Source organism: Schistocerca nitens, chromosome 2, assembly GCF_023898315.1.
Source record: "Schistocerca nitens isolate TAMUIC-IGC-003100 chromosome 2, iqSchNite1.1, whole genome shotgun sequence".
NCBI classification, from domain to species: Eukaryota; Metazoa; Arthropoda; class Insecta; order Orthoptera; family Acrididae; genus Schistocerca; species Schistocerca nitens.
The window spans coordinates 731,187,192-731,208,762 of record NC_064615.1 but is presented as its reverse complement, the minus strand read 5'-3'; the positions used below and the strand labels follow the sequence as shown (position 1 = coordinate 731,208,762).

The following is a 21,571-nucleotide window of genomic DNA, read 5'->3' as shown; positions in this document are numbered from 1 at the left end:
TTATCGCTTGAGTTAGTATAACAGCAAGGCAGATTAAAATTCTTAATAAGGGCTCTGAAATGGAATCAAACAGAGGATTAAGACGTTAAGTATGGAAAACAAAAAAACAGCGAAGGGTGATTACGCTAGCTGGTCTTAGGGTGCTCAGGTGCAGGTACATCTGCATCCTTTCACAACATGAAGACGCGTATTTAGCGTACAAACAAAAAGTGGCTGTTCAAAATCTCTCTGCTCTGAACATCAGACTTGTCGCGCCACCGTTCTGCAATGAGGGGGAAGCCATTCCTCCAACGGGCCGCCGCCTATACCCATACAATGCCCACTGCCACTGTAACAAGTGCATTGTTCAATTCAGAAATGAATTCATTGCTTCATTATCGCTGTTGTTGAAAGATTATCGGGAAGACTACTGTAAAGTGAATAGTTGACAGGTAGTGAAACATTTTTAACATAAAAATGCAAAATTTTCACACTGTTCCTTTTATGTCCACGGAATGCTCCCACGTCTTTTTCCTATAAGTAGATTCCATTCTTTAGGTATGTTTTATTACAATTTTCTAGTACCTATCTTTTATGTATTGGAACAGATGGGAGTTAGGGTGTATCAGAACTAGTGAACTTCCCAAAATTTCTTTCTTCAACTCCTTGTTTTCCCACTTTCAAAGAATGATTTTGCGGATATCACCGAGGTGGTGAAGAGCATTTTTTTCCGCTCTTAAATCTCGCTCTTTTCTCATATACTGTCTCGCTTTGTCAGCTCAGAAAAATTGCACACTATTCGCTACTTTTGCATCCCGTAAACGTTTGCAATACCTTATCCACACAAATGTCCTTTGTAATGCAATGCTTCCGCTTTCTACCCGCTACTTTGGCAGCAGTTTATTTTCAGCCCGAAAATGATGAACACATGCGCAGTAACTTATCAGCGCACCGTATCAGGTTCTTTTCGCAACCGGGCCTAAAATTGCTGAGAAATTAGGTTTGAAATTTCCTTTTGCTCATCATTCAACAAATGTTGTACCAAATTTAAGCTTCCTCATTTTACTTTATGTATAATGTACCCAACCGTTCCTTCATGTGCGGCCTTGACCTAAGTTCTCTCCTACCGCTTCAAGCGTCACTCGTCCAATACCATACCGTGTACAATATTTGTGTTTTGACCTGTATACCGAGTTTTAATTTGCAAGAAAGTTCGGTCACGTTTGGAGTAAGCTACTCACTCCTTAACTCCGTGAACCTTGAACTTCGGATAAAATTCATTGCCACTTCCATGGCAATTTAGAGGAAATACAAATCAATGTTTTGGAACACCATATGAATGTTTGGATGAAACTGTCATTGAAACTAGCAAGATACAAAGAAACTGCTAACGAGTGATTTGGACCCGATGCAGCCGTGTAGTTCAGCCGTATCTCTATGTACGTACAGAATTTTAACATTTAATTCAGCTATTAACTTACCTCGTCCTCGAAGTGTAGCTTCGGTACGACGATTACTCCTAAATTACAAGTTTAAAACAATAAGCCTTTAATATTTAGCATTATGCGTACCACAGAAATACGACCATTGGATTCGGACACTAAGTGTACTTACTTTGATTCAGGTAAAGGTCTCTGGAAGAGTAGAATTTCAGATGAAAAGAAGTGCTTTGCGCGCCAGTAATACGCTCCCATCAAAATTATTTCTGCTCACAAATGACAAAAGTACATTCATGAAGTAGCCGGTAGCCATGAAAACTGCACGCCGCACGATGAAATGAAATTCTGTGCTTCCTCTACTTTCATAGCCTACAACATGTCTTTGCTTGCCCCCACAAATATCAGTGACAATATTCTTTAAGTCTTTTCATTCATTTCTGGTAAAACAATGGTTTAATGTCCAGTCATTACAAACGGGGAACTATCTCAGATGGACAGCGAACTGAATGTCCAAGTGTCCATTTTCTGTTTCGTGTTTCTACTCTATTCAGTAACACATATGTATGTGTGCTCGAACATCTTCGAAATGAAGCTTATGACGAAGTACGGACAAAGAATATGATGTGGGTGTAACTAAGGTTTCCAAACTCTTCGTGGAAGCTGGAGTGACTGACAGATAATTTCTTAAATTTATCTTTTCGATCAAGTAGTCGCAGTTTCCAAATCACAGTAAAACAAGGGCAACATCAGATAACATCGGGCTGAGTTAATTAACAGTTCACGGGTGGAATGCGGGCAAAATGGCTATGTACTGACCTCGTGCCAGCTGTTTATTGATACGTAGTTTTATTTCCGGAACTTACGAACTATGCGTTCATTCACAAGCCAGGTAATGACCGACGCTTTAAGGAAGAAGCATAGAAGGGAAGAGTAAAATTCTGGGAACCAATGGTGTGGGTTTCTTATGGTCTTGCACGAACTTTAATTCCTCATGTTGTTTAAGACATGAATTCTAAACTACTCTACGAAGTGTCATGCTCGAGTTGGATTTCAACACCTAATTCGATGATATCAAACGGAAACAGGACGTGCTAGTAATTCTGTGACCTGTTAACAATAAGCATTAGTTTTTTTGTCTCACGTATTATTGAGCTGGAAGAGTTGGCTGTTAAAAATTCTCAGGCGCGAAGGCGCTTCTCCAGTTCTTTAACTTCTTGTAGCGAAAAGCACAACGTTTCAAGTTTTGATTTCTTGATTTGTGTTGCCCTTTTGTACGTAGTTGCTTTATAATTCCTGAAGGTATTTTCGTTCCGTCGTTACAACTACAAGGAAATGCGTGTTTTTTCTCACTAGACCCGGTTCGCTTATTCGTTTGGTGACAAAATGGACGCGCACGCGTTTTGTTGTGCTTGTAGGGACAGAACGAAAGTTCCCTCGGGAGTTTCAACTTCTCCCACGTTTGATATGGTTGTATTTACAGAGAATTTATTGTGTACCTACTGCACTGAGCTATCGATGAGATTACATATATTATTTTTTGTCACCCTAATTTGAGTTAAATGTCTGTTCGCTTTTATTTCCAATTCATTACGCATTTGTACATGCCCACCTGTAATATCTGAAACGAAAATACGGATATTGCATTGGATCGCGAGAGCTACTGGCAGTGGTAGTCACGAAGGTAACAGGATTACTCGCTGTTAATGCAATGACCAGCTATCGGAAAACTGCGTTGCAGCATCAGAACAATTCTCCGTCCGGGAATTTGTGTGCTGTGTTAGGCTTGCATCGACTCCACTCACTAGGCGCCACCAGTCAGCGAGATGACTCCAACACACTATTAATTTAGTCGGCAAAGTTCCAGATGCTATTGAAAAATGGATTCTTAAACAAAGGCACAAATGAGTGTTGCCTCACATACTGGAGCACACTCTGCAGAATAGTTGAGAATTGGCGCAGGCCCAACCTATCTAGAATGTGAGGGACCATAGTACACAGTGCAGCAAGAGGGTTTGCAAAGATAAGGAGCTCCCTGCGGGCCCAAGGCGATGAGTAAACAAGGGGTGCGGAGGATGCTTGTAACAGTGAAGGCCACACGCGCGCGCGCTTCGAGCTGGCGGCCGCCTTTACGGAGGTAGGGTTGGGGGAGGTGTTGGGGGGGGGGGGGGGAGGGGGAGAGAGAGAGACCTTGTGTCTACGTGCTACTGCGTTATCCCACTGACTACTAAATAGAGAGGATGCAGTATGAGTACCTTAAATGCTTCAACTACCGCGGACGGAACTATTGCTTTATCGCTATTTAAAGTTGAATTTTAAGCACAGTCCCTATTGTAACATGTTTCGGGATCGAACATTTTTTTCTCGTTTCTGAAGCTAATGTGTACGCAAGGGGAAGTAGTTTTCTCCATGCAGCAGGTTATGGTCTGGTCTTTACCTAATACTCCCGAACAAGTGTTGATCTGGGCATTAGCGGGAGCTGTTAGGAGCCAGCTGGAGTCTGTGTATAGTTAGTGGAGTACATTCCCAGACCAGAGGCACTTCTAAAGGTCCAGACAAGAAGCATAACCTTACATAAGCGCTCTAAGTGGGAGCAGAAAACTGCAAACTAAAATGCCTACATTCGTGAAACGTTTTAACAGCTCACAAAATCAGAAGCCGACCGACAGACCTCGTGGGTTGTGAAATACGTGTAGCCTCTGTAAGTGGAGGTGGTGCTTTCGTAGTTCACCTCAGAGTTCTAGAGGTGTTCCTTTCGTACCTGACAGTTGTGGCAATCCGAAACCGCGTTCCCAAAAGCTGCCATGAATTTCGGGTCGTGGAATTCTAGGTGAGTGTTGCAGTTTAGCGAGGGCGCACACGCTCAAATTAGATTGTGGAGACAAGCAGCTAATTGGAAGGTGGTGTCTAGTGAAAGAGACATAGTTCGCGATGTTGGTTTTCATTTACTTTAATGAATTATATTCGTTTCCGTGGAAATATGAGTGTGGCGTGTTTGTGTGGCTTTTTCTCCTAGGCATTTTAAACTGCATTCCTATTGTGTTGTTGTGGAGGTTATTGGTGGGAGTTGCTATACGACAGTTGAAAGAGGTGTGTTTACTGTTAGCGGTCTACTATTTCCATTCTACTGGTACGATATCGGAACATTTCTGAGTTTAGTTGGATTGCTACAGTCCATTACTGACGTGGGAGTACTGAGAAGTTTAATCCTGTCTCGAGTGCCAAAGCGCATCCGACTACCCTTATCTGGACCCTATTGATCTGTGAAGTAGTGCGTGGCGCAATTTGTTTCGCGCGCCGCAAACCGCTGAGGTGGTACGGATTCCGGCCGCAGCCGCGTGTGCGACTTCACCAGACGCTACGGAAGCTCCGAGCCACTGGCGAAAAGGGCGTATGACTGAAGTCAAAACCACACCAAAACTCTCGGTAATTCGATTAGCACTGTCTGAACAACAGGCAATAAGGGTGATCACAGTAAGGCAGATATGCTTCCGCTCTAATGTTTTAATCATATGTCACCTGAACAAGTAGTGGTACAGTAATAAAGGACCCTGTACAGCTGAAGCGGTTATTAAGCCCCAGGATGAATAAACATGGCTGTGGTTGCCCCACCTACAAGGCTGTCTGTTGTTATGCTTCTTACTTGATCTGTGTGTGTTTACAACGTCCTTTCACTGGTGTAACCTTCGTTGTGTTCACGTCATGCAGGTCATCAGTCAACAGACAGATGTTACAGGTGAACAGCTGAGTGAATGCCGCTGGCCATGCCGACGCGGCAGCGCGAGCTGGAGTGCATCATTCGGACATGAAAATGAACTGATTACTTTGCATTTCTGATAAATAGCTTCATAATAGCCACTGACAACGAAATGTTATGAAATGAATTTCAAGTAACATGTTCAACGTTGTTGATTTGCCACCCCTCACTCACTATTACGTTTTTAGGTTAGGATCGTCTGTATGCGACAGAATAAAGGCAATATTCGTTTTGCCAGACCCACTTCCTTTCAGTTTGTTAGGACATCATCGCTGGCCTGAAGCAGATATATTTCACTCGTATGCAGCAGTTTTAACATAATTGTACAATAGAACAGTATGTAGGCTGTAAGTGCAACGTACAAATGAAAATGTGGGTCTCGCATCGCTGATAATACAACAAAACGAGCCGAAATGCATCTGGCCAAGCAAGGAATGGCTTTCTTCTGTTCTGTAACGTGTACATCGCGCCACTGCTTAGTTTGCGGAGTAACGCACTTTGCAGAAATACGTAAGTGATACACAGCTGTGGACACGCAGCACTAAAAGTGAGCAGTTTATTTATCCTGGAGTGCAAAGTCAATGGCTAATCCAGTTAAATGATGATTATCACAAAGCAGGAGGCTGTTGTTTTCAATGGCGTTTTGTTATCGTTAGAGGTGAAAATTTCGGTGCAAAATGTGCAACTTATATCAAGAGGTACGAACCAACGTCTAAAGACTCAAGGTCTCGTCGATATCGTACTTGTCAGTTACTGCTGTACCTGTATTGGACGAGGAGATAACGTCATTTTTATCTCGTAAAAATACCGGAACGCAACGTGGTTTAGCAACTCCATGTAGCAGGTTATGGGACTGCTAGGCGCAAATTTTAGTAAAATCGACAACAGTGCTAATTGACTTCTTTTAACCCTCACTGCCCGCATCTCGTGGTCGTGCGGTAGCGTTCTCGCTTCCCACGCCCGGGTTCCCGGGTTCGATTTCCGGCGGGGTCAGGGATTTTCTCTGCCTCGTGATGGCTGGGTGTTGTGTGCTGTCCTTAGGTTAGTTAGGTTTAAGTAGTTCTAAGTTCTATGGGACTTATGACCACAGCAGTTGAGTCCCATAGTGCTCAGAGCCATTTGAACCATTTAACCCTCACTACCTATATTTTCTTTCTTACCAATTGCTAGTCATGCTCATAATTGCGTTCTATGTATTGAGCAACCGAACCGTACAGCAGACTTCACCAGAAAGCACCAGTCAACCATGCGTCTACCGTATTATTAACTATCTGTTGCTTGTCTTCAATAAAGGTGACTTGACAGCAAGTACTTTTTTCAATCAGATTTCCTAACATAATGTTCCCGACCATAGAGAAACACTTATTTTATTAGCAGCTTTAAACAAAGAGAAAGTTTTCTACTTTGAATAACTGAGGGGATCTGCAGCCATGAACCCCCCGGTCTGTGTTCCCATGTGATAACGCTCACGTTCGACTGCAACGTTGTTGACACCACTAAGAACTGAATTGACAGCAGATGCTGAAAATATTTGTGACAATCCACTGACGTGTAGTGGTACCGAACTGGACCTGGAGGGTTAGTCCAACGGCATTTTTTATCTTTCAGTCACTGGTAACCAGCATAACCTCTCCTCCTCGCTTCTCAAGATGTGGAGAAAATATACGAAGCTATTCAGAGTTTGACGGAGGCGTTTAAGACAGATTTCCTCTGCACGGGAACATGCCATTCTTATCGTTTGCTAGCCTGGAGTCGAAAATATTCGGTGATACATTCAGATTTCAGATACCTTCATTGTACTCCTGGACAATGTTGCAAGCATCCAGAGTGCGTTTCTGTATGGTATTATCTACAACATACAACAGTCTGTCAGCTGGAAAACTGGTAGTCACGTCCAAATTACATGTTTCGACATTTTTGTGTGTTGTCCGAGTGCTGTCAATTGTTGTAATCCTCCCAACATGATCCTACTTTTTTTTTCGCCGCCATATTACATATCTCAGTTCGGTTCCTTCTCACGCACTCTCTCATTCAAGATGATAGAAGAATTTGTTGACTGTGTTTTTCCAAGCTATTTGCTGATTTTATTAATTCTGTCTAGGAAATAAACCGAATATCTGTTTTTAGCGACTATCGTAGTGTGAACTGCGTAATTTCACTAGTTTATATTCATATGCGGACATCATGCAAGGCACTTGGGAAGACTGATACAGGAACCAAGTTGACAATGTCGTCTTGTTATCTCTTAAACAATTCCAGATTTTACTGTCCTAATATCGCTCGATTTTGGCGTTTTCGTCATATACAGCTTTTGCGTGCAAACGCATACATATAGGTCAACCCAAATTTGAAATTCGATCTGGATACGAGAAAGTAAGACATTCCTTGGTTTGGAGGTTGAACACTGTGTTTCAATCAATTATTTTGCCTGTATTTTCTCCTTATCCTACCGTACATAGTTCTGACAAGCAGTTTTCAGAGGGCGACTCATTAAGCTGTCTAATTTGCTGTCGACTTCCTCAGTTCATTCTTCGGAATTTCTGGACCCTCTAGGTCCAGTTCAGTATCAATACACTTCACTTCAGTTGATTGTCAAGTCATGTTTTCAGCACCTGCCGTCACTTCACTTCTTAGTGAGATCAACGACGTGGCACCAGCCGCTTATACCCATGATCTTTGGTTCTCCGAAAGCGGAGCTGCTACGTCGCGATAACGATCGTCGGTACTTTGATGTCATGGGTGTCATACTCGAAGTTCTTCATGGAGCTGAAAAAGCCTTTTCATTCATTTCAGAATAAGGAAACAAGAAACACAAAATTCAAAGCAAAGCGGAGTACGCGAAACATTCAGCAACGCATGCCGTTTGTACTTTTTGAGGTTGTTAGTACGACAAACGTGGTAGAGCAAGCCCGACCTCAAACGGTATCTTACGCAACTATACTTCAAACGAATGCCACGCCCCCTTTTACACACACACACACACACACACACACACACACACACACACACACACACACACACACACCCTGAACACCTGATCCACCCACGTCGATGCATGATGAAAGACTTCCGAACACACGGTCTCATCGCACGTACCGAATTTGTGAAACAATGGGTAGAAGGACTATCCACAATTTTGCCATCGACTGGCCTTTGAGATGAAATGCTTGCACCTTCAGTGCGCTTGTGTGGTTGGAAAATGGGACTCTGAAGGTTACGTTGCGTCCTTCAGCTCTCTGTTGCGTTCACTAGTCTGTAAGCAGCAAGCGATGAAAATAGACAAAGTTGTTCCATCTGCCGCCTGTTTCCTAGCACTTTCTATCACACACTTCCTGCAAGGAATGCCTCCTGCAAGAGTCAATGCCGCTAAGACTCACTGTGTCTTGAGTAAGGGGGATGGGGTTTTATTGATCGCGCTGTGAAGAAGCGGTGCAGAAAATTTAAGGCTGGTTGGGCGCATGTGCATCATGAAACTGGTCAAGGGCGTGTGAATTTTCTGAAGATGTGCCTCATATTTCGAGGAGAACCCTTTTAACACTTTTACAGGCAGACATTTGTGCACGGTGGGTACCAAAATGTCGAAGCGATCTTCCGAAAACAAAGAGTGGGTGAGGTCTTACTTTCCTTCACCACAACTATGAAAAAGGAAATTCACGCTTAACCGTTACGTCGACAACTAAATCATTAGATACGGAGCACAAGGTCGGATTTTGAAGTGGAAAAGGAAATCGGCCTTGCCTTTCAAAAGAGACTATACCGACATTTGCCTGGATGGATGAGGGAAATCACTAAAAACCTACTTCTGGATGGTCAATGCGTTATTTGAACCGTCGTCCTAAGTGAGTGTCCAGCGTGCTAACCATTGCGCCTTCTCGCCCCGTGGTACCAAGAAGAGGAATTTCTAAACAGAATCGAAAAATAGGTGGAGTACGTGAAGTGTCCAAACACTCTCCCAATAAGCTCAAAAAATGCAAGCAGGTGCTGTCAAACCCCAAAATTATGGTTACAATTTCTTGATATCGCAAAGGAATTTTGACAACAGGTTTCATGAGAGTAACATGTGAGACTACTATGACATTACACGCTTATTGTGACACACTTACGGAACTCCTATGGTCAATCCTGAATTGAACGGTGCAAAATGATTACTCAAAGAACCATCTCTCTCTCTCACGCGCGCGCGCGACGATGCGCGATCCTGTACTCTAGACCGAAAGATGGGGAAACACTTTTTAGCTGGGGTTTTTTCAACATTCTCCCTATAATCCGGATTTGGCACAAGGTATTATCTTTTTTCCCTTAAGACGAAGTACTAGCAGCCTAGTGCGGTCAAAGACGCTGGCAACTGCCTGAAGAACAAGGTGGCGCCATTCTATGACGAGGGGAAAAAACAAATTGGTGTTACGATACGACAAGCACTTGAATTTGCGTGGTGACTACGCGGAGAAGTGAAGTCACGCAAGTAAAGCATGTACACAAAAAATGTTATCTATTTTTTGTTTTTTCAATAGCCAGAGAGAGAGAGAGAGAGAGAGAGAGAGAGAGAGGTGTACTCACAGGTCGTGGTGCAGGCGGCCGTCGTCGTCCTCGTGGTGGGAGTGCCGCTGGTGGGGCGCGCCCCCGCCACCCCCGGCCACGGTGGTGCCGCCCGTGGCCACGGCCGCCGCCGCTGCCGCCGCCGCGTCTGCCCGCTCCTCGCTCTCTCGCACGGGGTCCGGTCGCCGGCCCGCGCCGCCAGCCGGGCGCTCGCCTGCAAAACACAGACAAACGCGCTTTAACACCACACCGAGATTATCACACGTCATCAGGTGCAGCTGCAACATTAATGCAGATCTATTTTCAATAGCGATGCGTCAATTTGGAATACAACCCTAGAAATGATAAACAACGACAAGTTTGCAAGGTAGGAGACAAGGAACTGGAGGAAGTAAAGCTGTTAGAGCACTTCGTTAGTCGTGCTTGAGTAGCTCGGTCAGTAGAGCACTTGATCGCGAAAGGCAAAGTTCCCGGGTTGGCGTCTCGATCCGGCACATAATTTTAATTTACCATCAAGTTTCAACAACACAGTTTAGGAAACCTATGCACAGAAATGTTTCGTATCCATGGTAGAGACCAACTGATTCGTATTGTTGCTTCACCAATACTCCAGTGATGTAAGCACAGGCACCATTTCCCCACCAGGCGTAGAGATTGAAGGAATGTTTGTTCAGGAAGCTAACAAAGCAGAAAAAGCTATTCAGTGCCTGTGCAGAGTGCAGTTACGCAATATTATTACTACGGCTAGGCTCTTGCAGGAGCCAACAAAACAAGAAACTCAGAACAAGTGAACTCAACGACACCAAAAGGCGACGCAAAGCCGCTGCATCCTGTTCTGTCTTCCAGGGTGGGGCGTTGCTGTCAGAGAAGCACTTTGCAGTAAACTCCCATAAATATTCCCATTCCCTTCAAACCAAACGCCCTCTCTCAGATGTTTTCAGTTACTCGCCAACATTCTCTGTATACAACCACATTAGCCTCTGTACACGATCCTGCATCCTGACCACTTTAACTTTTGTTAGCTGTTAACTTCGAGGTGAAGAGCACTTCAGTGCCAAATGAGAGAGCGAGAAGTTTTCCAGGGACTTTGTCTCTAGTAGCAGCAGGCGTCCGTCTGAGCTGGATTAGTCAACAGACAACTTGGCGCCTACGCACTGCTGGGTGACCATCATCTGCTAGCGACCAACTCCGTCTGAGGTATCACGTTCAGAGTCCGAACAAGGGGCTGTCTGAGCGCTCTGTTGTTGTTGACAGATTCCTGAGGGTCTTCACCGTTGCTGATCACGGCTCAGTGAGGGCCTACGCCTTTGACTTCGACCTTGTTGTGTGTTACATTGTGAACAGTATTCTTCTCGGTGTGGTAGGTGGCGACGACGAGTTAGCGTGGCTGCCAGCAGCCGCGGCTGACACACATCGATCGGTGGCGGCTTCGACGACGCCGACGCCTGTCTAGCACGTGCTGTCCACCTGATGACCTCGGCACCCAGCGCGCCGGCAACACCTCGTCATCGAGAAGCAATACCTGCCGCAATCCCGTTCTGTAGCAAAATGAGTGAGTGACCATTGTGAACAAGGATGTTACATTAAAGGCTCGCTGAGCGGTTCCAGTCACCGCCATCACTAAACCCACGACCACTTGAGGAAGTGGCAACTTTTTTCCGACCTACAAACGGCCAATTACTCCGCTATTGGTGGAGGCCACGCCCCGACCCCATTATTCAGATGTCTTAAATGTATGACGCTAACCGTACCATGTTGGACCCTATACAGCACATTCCAGTTTAATATACACATCGCTTCCAGTCAGCTATCGAAAGACACACTTTTCCAGGAGATGACGCAAAGTGTCACGCAGGAGAGGATACCAAACAAATGCGTCTCATGGTTAACACTTCTGCCGTTGTTAGGAACAGTGCACCATCTTGCAACAGCGTGTCGTCCCTTGAAATCAATTGTGCAAGGTGTTGCGTGGGATAAATTAAATGGCCTCCAACACGGAAATCATGCTGCTCCAGACACAAATTCACTGAACTTTGTTTGACCCTTACGCTCTCGTCAGTCATATTCTGCACACTGCCTCCGCTGTTCCAAATCACCCTCTTCACAATGGCACCAGAGAGGGACGCCCGTTCACACCACAAAAAAATTTTAACAAGTAAAATTTAAGAATTTATTGTAAGAAATTAGGCGCTGTTTGCCAATGCTTGCGTGAAGTGGATATTTGTACATCGCAATACTGTATGTACTTCGTCTATCGGCGCTTTTTTTTCCCTTCTTTCTTTCGCTTAATGTGAATAATGGTGTACTTCTGCAGAAAGTGTCTAATTTCTGTATAGGAAGACTTATCACGCTACAGCTATGCTTGTGTACATTATTGCCTACAAAGTATGATCAGCATCCAATAGTGACCTAATAAAATATAAAGGAAACTATTTGATGTCACAAGCATAGAAGACCACCTAATCCAACATTTCACTTATTGTTCCATGCAAATGCAAAAGAAAGTCGAAATCACCAAACAGCATATTTTTACGAGTTTTAACGGGCTTGTGGCGCTTATGACGAGCTCTTCGTTCTCACAGGAGTGAAATCGGAGCGTTTGCCACAAACTACAAATTACTTTTAACACTTCATCTACTCGCGATTTTTCGAGTGTTCGAATATTTACACACGGTCATGAAACTCGACCTTATTTGCTTCAGTGTCAAACAGGTTCATTAGATACAGAGTACCCGCCCGGGCTTGTAGTATGGAATTTTTCAGAAGAAGGAATCCGGCTTTTACCGTAACACTTACTTTAACCATTTCAAGTTCGCTATTGGCAATAATCATCTGCTTACAACCTTCAAAATTTCTCATTCAATGCTTAACATTTACGGTACCTATTTTAAAGATTTAATTTACTAATTAACACACAAAGAATACGGGCCCTGCACGGCCTGTTGTGCTTAGCTTCTGCCATATGGTATTCCATAGTATTAAATTATGAGTCGTGTAAAGTACAATTTACTGACTTTTCAATTCATGCATGTGTGCGCTGTTAACCTCGAAATTCAAGCTGCTTCATACTTTCACTAGTTTTTCTAACACAGGTGGAACTTTCTATGTTGGAAGAATTGAAGACAGCATTCGTGGGCCTCTAACTTTCCAAATTACAGTTATAACTTTACCACAAATATCTTAGTAAGAACGTATGATTTCTACTACTGTCTCCAGTTTTACATGGCCCCAGTGGAAATTACAACTTAGAGTTGCGCCGCACGTTTACGTAACAAATGCAAAAAAAACATCAGCTCTGTATTCTGTGTTTACTTACATTTAGTGAATGCTACATACAACCAATTTTTTCCCTGAAGTACGCTCGCAATTTTCCTTAGCAAAAAAACGGAGGCTGTAATTTTAGTTCTACACGTGCAAGAAATGCTTTAAAATAATTACATCTGAGTTAATTCTGTGGCAACATCCTTGTCCTACCGAAATCCAACAGAGAACATATCCAATATGATATTTCAGTATTATTAATCGATTATTTCTCAATGATGAAAGGTAGACACTACGACAACCTTCCTACCCCTGTGACAGCCATTTTGGTTTATTTACGTACAGTAATATCGCGCTCAAAACATCTGTAACAAAACTTGGCGAACTAGTTTTCTTTGAAGTCGACAAATGAATACTCTTATTTTGAACTGAAGCTTTGGTTGAATTCTGTGTTACCTTAGCTTCGTAGATTTTGCTTTCAGCGTTTAACTTCTATCAGAATCAGCTATCTACAAGCTTTCGTACCAGTGATTGACTTATAAAATACTCAGCGTCTAAATACTTCACAGTACCGAGTACACGGCAATAATCGTAATATTGATATTCTCTTTGAATACCACGCCGCATATACTAATTAGAGTTGAAATTAAATCAGTGATGTATTACCAACTGTCAGCAAAGCGCCAATTGCGTCGTTAATTCTAGTTTTCCCGTGCAACTTGCATAAAAACAAATATTGAAAGCCAGCATTTGCAAAGCCTCCAAATGAACCACACTTTACAGAGAACTAAACAAGAATTGGGACCAGTTTGCTATTAAATAGACAGGTTCTATGTCACGAACTTTCGCAACGTAACTAAAGCGACGGCTAAAAACGTGGATGAGGAGCAGCCTTGAACTTGGCACTGTTCGCAGGATTTTCTATTGAAGGAGTTACCTGCAGATGAGCTGGCTGTGGAGCGTTAGTTACTCGATTACGGGTCCATCATGGCCATAGAGCGCAGCCATTCAGCAGGGGACAGCGGAGCACGCTGCCGCCTGCGAAGCGGCGCGCGGCTGCCCGCCGGACACTGGCCTGCCCGCCTTTATAAATAGCCCGTGGCGTCAGCGGACCCCCGCTGCAGTAACCAGCGCGTTTTAAAGCCTCGTCCTCCTCCCGCTGCTGCTCCGCCCGGATCTGCGCGTGCCGGGGGAAGCTTAGGCAGCTACGTAAGTGACAGCGCCACATGGCTGCCTATGTCCTGCAGTCCAGTCCTGTTGCGTAACACATTCCGCGGATCACACTCGCGACTTGGCACCAAGACGTGAAAGTGTCAATGTTTGCAACTAAGGTAACACTTCCTCTGTGAAAACACGGCGCATGCTGTCAGCTTACGTACACAACGTGATCAAAAGTTCCCGGACACCTGGCTGAAAATGACGTTCGTGGCGCCCTCCATCGGTAATGCTGCAATTCAACATGGTCTTGGCCCACTCTTAGCCTTCCTGACAGCTTGCACTCTCGCAGGCATATGTTCAGTCACGTGCTGGAAGTTTTTTTGAGGAATGGCAGCCCATTCTTCACGGAGTGCAGCAGTTGATGAAGCCTGACACCAAGTCGGCGTTGCAAAACATCCCAAATGTGTTCTGCAGGATACAGTCAGGACTCTGTGCAGGCCAGTCCATTACAGAATGTTGCTGTTGTGTGACCACTGCGCCACAGGCCGTGCATTATGATCAGATGCTCGATCGTGTTGAAAGATGCAATCCCCATCCGCCAATTGCTCAACAGTGGGAAGCAAGTAGGGGACTAAAACAGCAATGTACGCCTGTGCTGTGCTAGTGCCTCGCAAAACGAAGGGGTTCAAGCGCCCTCCATGAAAAACACGACCACACCATAACATCACCGCCTCCGAATTTTACTGTTGGCACTACACACGCTAACAGATGACGTTCACCGGTCATCTGCGATACCCACATCCAGACATCGGATCGCCACATTGTGTACCGTGATTCGTCACACCACACAACGTTTTCCCACTGTTCAATCGTCCAATGCTTACGCTCCTTACACCAAATGAGGCGTCATTTGGCATTTACCGGAATGATGTGTGGCGTATGAGCACCCGCTCAATCATGAAATCCGTTTTCTCACTTCCCGCATAACTGTCATAGTACTCGCAGTGGGTCATGCAGTTTCGTATTCCTGTGTGATGGTCTGGATGGATGTCTGCCTATTACACATTACGACCTTCTTAAACTGTCGGCGGTGTGTGTCAGTCAACAGAGAGGTCGGCCTGTACGCTTTTGTGCTGTACGTGTCGCTTCACGTTTCCACTTCACTACCAAATCGGAAACAGTGGACCTAGGGATGTTTAGGAGTGTGGAAATGTCGCGTACAGACGTATGACACGAGTTACACCAAATCATCTGACCACGTTCGATGTCCTAGCGGAGCGCCCTATTCTGCTCTCTTACGATGTCTAACGACTACTGAGGTCGCTGATACGGAGTATCTGGTGTTAGGTGGCAGAACAATGCACCTAATACGGAAAACTTAAGTTTTGGGGGGTGTCCGGATACTTTTGATCACACTGTCTACCTTAGTTTCTAGTGTCAGTCGATCTCCAACAAAATTCCAGACTTGTAACGTAACCACACAAATAGAATTTCGACTCAGAAACTGAAGGCGTCGGTAGGAGACAGTGCTAACCTTCAACTTCGTAACAGCGTGTCTCTGAAAACACTACTGTTGTGTTTTTCCAACCACCACTTACTGTCGACAAGTAAGTAACTCAGAACACTGACAAAAAAAAAAAAAAAAAAAAGCATCAACAACGACATTTGCGACATAAACGAGAAGTCAGTAAGCTTGTTCCTACATCTGAAAATTGATGTCCGTTCACATTTTTCGCCAATATCATAAGAGTGGCGCTAGTAAAGACATTATAGCCGGTCGCGGTGGTCTCGCGGTTCTAGGCGCGCAGTCCGGAACCGTGCGACTGCTACGGTCGCAGCTTCGAATCCTGCCTCGGGCATGGATGTGTGTGATGTCCTTAGGTTAGTTAGGTTTAAGTAGTTCTAAGTTCTAGGGGACTGATGACCACAGCAGTTGAGTCCCATAGTGCTCAGAGCCAAAGACATTATAAGGATGCAAATCCAGTTTGCTTTAAATACACGCTGTAATGGTAGTGAGCGTTAATTACCTTTGGACGTGGTGAGTTGATGTTCGTCAAGAATGTCTTAAGGCGTCGAGGAAGCCACTATTTCAGCACTTCTCTGAGTTTGAACAAGATCGTTTAATAGGGCTACCAGGAGCTTTATGTTCCTCCTTCGATGATCCAGACAGATTTGGCAGGAATGTAGCCGCTGTAGATGATTGCTGGCATGGGAAAGTACGGTCACAAGAACAGCGGGCTCTGGCGCATCGTACTGTATCTGCAGCAGCCATTTGAGCGGCAGTTGGCACCACAGCGACAATGAACTGTTACAAATCGTTTACTACAGTGACATCTCCGAGCCACAAGCGCACATTCCACTTACCCCAAACCGTCGCTATTTGCGACTTCGGTGGTGTCAAGCGACAGCTCATTGGAGGACAGGGTAGACGTCTGTTGTGTTTCTGATGGAAGCTGGTTCTGCCAGCTGAGGGCCTGCAACCAACCTGTCTGCAAGCTAGACACACTTGACCTACACCTGGATTTACGGTCTGGGATCCGATTTTGTATGGCAGCAGGAGCACTCTCGTTGTTATCCCACGCACCCTCACTGCAATCTGAAAGTCATTCTGGGGACTCTACCTGTTGTGCTAACATTCAGACCACATACCTCTGTTGAGTCCCAATATGGTGTACACTGTCGACATGTTGCCTTGGGGTGCTCGACCATCAGATCTATCTCCATTCAAGCACATATGGGACAACAGACGAGAACAGCACTAGCCGTCCCTTAGGGACCGACCCAGGGCAACAGGCATGGAACTCCGTCCCACAAAGTGACATCCGGCACCTGTACAACACAATGCATGCACATTTCCATGCTTGCATTTAACACTGTGGCGGTTTTACATATCAATGTACCAGTACTGAAGTTTTCAATAGCTCATCTCGAGCTTACATTAATCCGTGATCTTGCCATGTTAATCACTTAGATATGTTACCTAGAGAATTGTATTCCCGAAATTTCATTGCTCTAAATTCATTATTTTTGCTGTCGCGCTTCTTTTTTTGTCTATGTACGTAACGCTATCAAGCGCTGAGCCAGCCCGGTTAGCCCATCGGTGTAACACATGGCTTTCCGGCCTGGTCCCCGGCACGCATCCACCCGGTGGACTTGTGTCGAGGTTCGGTGAGCCGTCCAGTATGTGGATGGTTTTTAGGCGGTTTTCCATCTGCCTCGGCGAATGCGGGCTGGTTCCTCTTATTCCTCCTCAGCTACACTATGTCGGCGATTGCTGCGCAAACTAGTTCTCCACGTACGCGTACATCACCAGTACTCTACCACGCAAACATAGGGGTGGGGGGGGGGGGGGGGTGTTACACTCGTCTGGTGTGAGACGTTCCCTGGGGAGGGGTCCACCGGGAGCCGAACCGCACAATAACACAGAGTTCGGTGTGGGTCGGCGGAGTGGTGAAGTGGACTGCGGTAGTCGTCGTGGGGTTGTGGACCACTGCGGCTACGGCGGGGACGGAGCCTCTTCGTCGTTTCTAGGTATCCGGTAACGTGCAATACAATACAAACACTGTGCGCTATGCCTTACTGTATTTAATTATTTTTTATTTCAATTTAACCCAACACGTGAAACTAACAAATCCCCCTAGCAGGTTTTTACTTTCCGCCATCGACCCCTTCAATTCATCGATGGAGCAGGAGTCGTCAATTCTGTTAGAAACTTTCGCTACGTGCCACCTATTTTAATTCACGTAATTCACAATGCAGGTGCTCAAACGTATTTCATGGCTGCATTTTAATTGCGTCCTTCTGTGCCAGGGTAAGTTTACAGTAGCAATACCAAGGCATTTTCCATAACGCAAATTACCAACAGGCTGGGGTAGTTTATGTCCCCCAAAAAATAAAAACCTAATTCGTTATTTGGTGTTAAATTATATTAGCAATATACTTTTTTAAAAAAAAAGGTACTGATGTGTAAGTAGGATCTAGAACCTGATTATATCTTTTAGCACACACTTAGCACTATGAATTCACTTTCAATAACGTGTACTACCGACTTTATGACCATCACAGAAAAATGCCAATTTCGTTCAGTGTTGTTAACTTTTGCCCTCAAAATACTATTTAAATAGATTCTGATGTGTACGTAAGGCGCTGAACCTGGAAATACTAAATACGACGTCATTGAGAAAGTGTCATCTACTACTGAACCTTGTATTTTTCGGGTACGTTTACCTGAAAAATTTGAAACATACATGGAATCTGGCACACGAATTCATTAAAAAAAAGTATATTTTTTAAAAAAATTAAAATACGACGGAACTGACTTGATTACAATATATTTCAAAAGCGGATATAAACGATACACTCCCCCCCCCCCCCCCCCCCCCCACGGTCTTGGTATTGGGAGTGTTAAGTAGTGGATGGTGGAAGCTATAGTTGTTCCCAGTGTTACATATATTTATGAATTCTACTTTTACTTTTAAACAGGGTGATTCTTTACAAGTGAGTAAACGCATAGTGAGGCTGTTTTCAGTATGCCTCGTTTTGAAAGAATTGCCTAGATATCGTGAACAGAGGTATGACACGCGGCAGGCATAAAGCGAGAACCGGCATCCCGCCACCACCGGAATTCTGTGCATACATATAAAATAAAAACTCTGTGTACAATCTTTGCAAGATCGTACTGCTAGTGATAAAAGGTGAAAAGTGAGAACCAGTCGGTAACTCTCCAAGATGTGTTTGCCTATTTATGTAGCACGTTTTTCAGTCAAACGGGGGCAACTTCTTGGCCATAGCACCGTCTAGTTTAACGTTTAATTTACAAATGAGTGATAGAGTTCTCACGCCTAGTTCTTCCACTCAAATAACCACAGCAAACAATCCTACTCCCTTAGAGTGGTGGAAGAAACAAAAAAATAAGGTTCAACGCCCTAACAATAACGATGTCATTAGCGACAAAGTGCAAGATCCGATAGAGGGAGGAAATCAGCCTGGTACTTTTCAAAATGAACCATTTCAGCAGTAGCCCAGTAGATTTAGGGAAACTATGAAAAACTGAATACGCATGGTCGCACGGAGATTTGAACTGCTGTCGTCCCGACTGCGAGTCAGGGTCCTAGCACTTCGGCACTCCACTCAGAAGTGAAGAACTGAAGGACGAGTGTTGTGTGTCTAGTCACGACAGCCATTTGCTAAAAAGTGCAACTGCTCATTTGATCTCCGACTGTCCAATCTCAATGACAATGAACGAAAGAACTGTCTCATAGGTCTGCTGTTGGTACAAAGTTGTTTCCTTGATGCCCTAAATTGAATAAATGTTACCCATAGTGCTTAACATTGAAGTTTCAGACTGGTCGGTGTCTTTACGTAACTCAAAGGCTCCACAAACAAGTACGCAGACTTGGTTTGCAGCGAACATACAGAAGTCAGATACTGCTTCCAAAATTCATGTACGAAGATTCTGCGAATAGTTCGCGCAGAGGTTTCTTGTTAATGCTTACATTTTATGCCATTTTAATGGCCCTTTCTCAATAATATATTACAACGCCCATTTACCTAGCAAGTATGCTGTATGTAATAAACGTTAGTGGTGTTCAGTACGAGCTCGATCCCTTTTGCTTCATATAAAAACAGATTCGACTGCAATTAGTGATGACTCAAGAGGGCGCTGGATGTAACTATCCAATATGGTACTTCTGATGGGTAATTCTAATGAGGATCTTCACTATTTTGGATCCGCAACGAGGAGTACTGCATCACATTACATTTCATATCCTCAAGTGTGAACAACTGCCAAAAAACGTTTAAGTATCTGAAAAAGGTTCGCCTTTCTTTCATTTGTGTGTTTCCTGTTAGACTGAGATTAATATATTGTCTTAAGTGGAAACGATTGTTTCGAATGCACATCTTACCGACATTTGTACTAAAAGCCGCATAAAATAATTTTTAGGAAAAGGAGATCCCAATGGAAGAACCCTTACGAGGAGTCCACCATTCACGATGAAAGTGGTGTATATATGCGCACGCATGGCGAAGCAGCGGGCACAGACCGGTCTAAAATATCCAGAATGAACAAATATATAAAGATGAGGTATTCGCCAGGCTTTGGCAGAGGATATGGCAAATTTACTGTCGTTCCCAAGAAATTTTTATAGCTTATATTCACCAAATTACGACATTGATTTTTTAAAACAGAACTATATACGATTTTCTGTGGCATTTGAAACAAGCTTGTAAGATAATTCGACGACGTATCATGTATGCGATTTGATCAAATACTACTTAGATAATTCTGGAGAAACAATACTGCCCGTTGAGTTTCATCTAGAGTTAATGGTAGCAGAGGCCGATGTTATAAGGCTTTCGGTAGTCGTCAGTGTTTCCTAGCAGACCTCTATGTTTTATTTTTCACCACAGATAAAAATATAGAAGTGTTAACTTTAGTGAGTATGCAGACAATTTTGCGTTTCCTGAACGAACTTTCTAATGCCCTCCAAATGTTCTATTAATGGCGTCTATCATTACGTGTGCAGAATGGTAGTGATATTCGTTATGTTTGTACCCCACTGACTGCCTTATGTCCAGTCAGATGTCTTCCAACAACTGCGGCGGCATCGTACCTTAGGAATTCAAGGTACTCGAGTGTATTTACATTCCCATAAATAAAACAGAGACCAATCTCCATCTACGACTGTTTGAATGGTTCTGTGCGTGCAGTAATTATTCTACTCTTATCCTCATGATCCCTATGTGAGCGATACGCAGGAGGCTCTAGTGTACTCCTAGTGTCATCAATTAAAGACGGTTCTTGAAACGTTGTTAAGAGACTTTCTTGGGATAGTTTACGTCTACGTTCAGGAGTCTTCCAGTTCAGTTCCTTCAGTATTTCTGTGACTCTCTCGCGGATCAAACAAACCTGTGACAATTCGTGCTGCCCTCCTCTGTATACGTTCAATATCCCCTGTTAGTCCTATTTGGTACGGATTCCATACACTTTAGCAATATTCTAGAACCATTCGCAGGAGTGATTTGTAAGCCATCCCCTTTGTAGACAGACTGCACTTCCCACTATTGTACAAATAAACCCGAGTCTACTACCTGCTTTACTCACAACTAAGCCTGTATGATCAATCCACACCATATCCCAACGGAGGGTTACACATAGGTATTTGTACGAGTTGGCCGTTTCCAGCGTTGTTTTTTGATATTATGCTTATAAGATAACTAAGTTTTTCGTTTTATGAAGTGCACAATTTTAGATTTCTGAACATTAGAGCAAGTTGCCAATCTCTACTCCATGTTACAGTCTTATGATCTGACTATTTATGCAGCTTCTCTCCGATAGTACTTCATAACAGATAATTGCATCATCTACAAAAAGCGCAATTTTACAATTAACACTGTCTGCAACGTCATTAATATACAACATGAACAACAAAGGTCCCAATAC

General features: G+C 44.0%; 1 protein-coding gene across 4 annotated transcripts in view; it reads right to left on the bottom strand.

The window, feature by feature from the left end:
* The window catches only part of LOC126236933 (rho guanine nucleotide exchange factor 11-like), a 550,831-nt gene that overhangs the window by 329,937 nt on the left and 199,323 nt on the right, over positions 1 to 21,571 (bottom strand). For all 4 annotated transcript variants that reach the window (XM_049946613.1, XM_049946616.1, XM_049946615.1 and 1 more), the window contains exon 2: positions 9,730 to 9,922. In XM_049946613.1, coding sequence (XP_049802570.1) covers positions 9,730 to 9,922 — 193 coding nt within the window. The remainder of the gene's footprint in view (positions 1 to 9,729; positions 9,923 to 21,571) is intronic.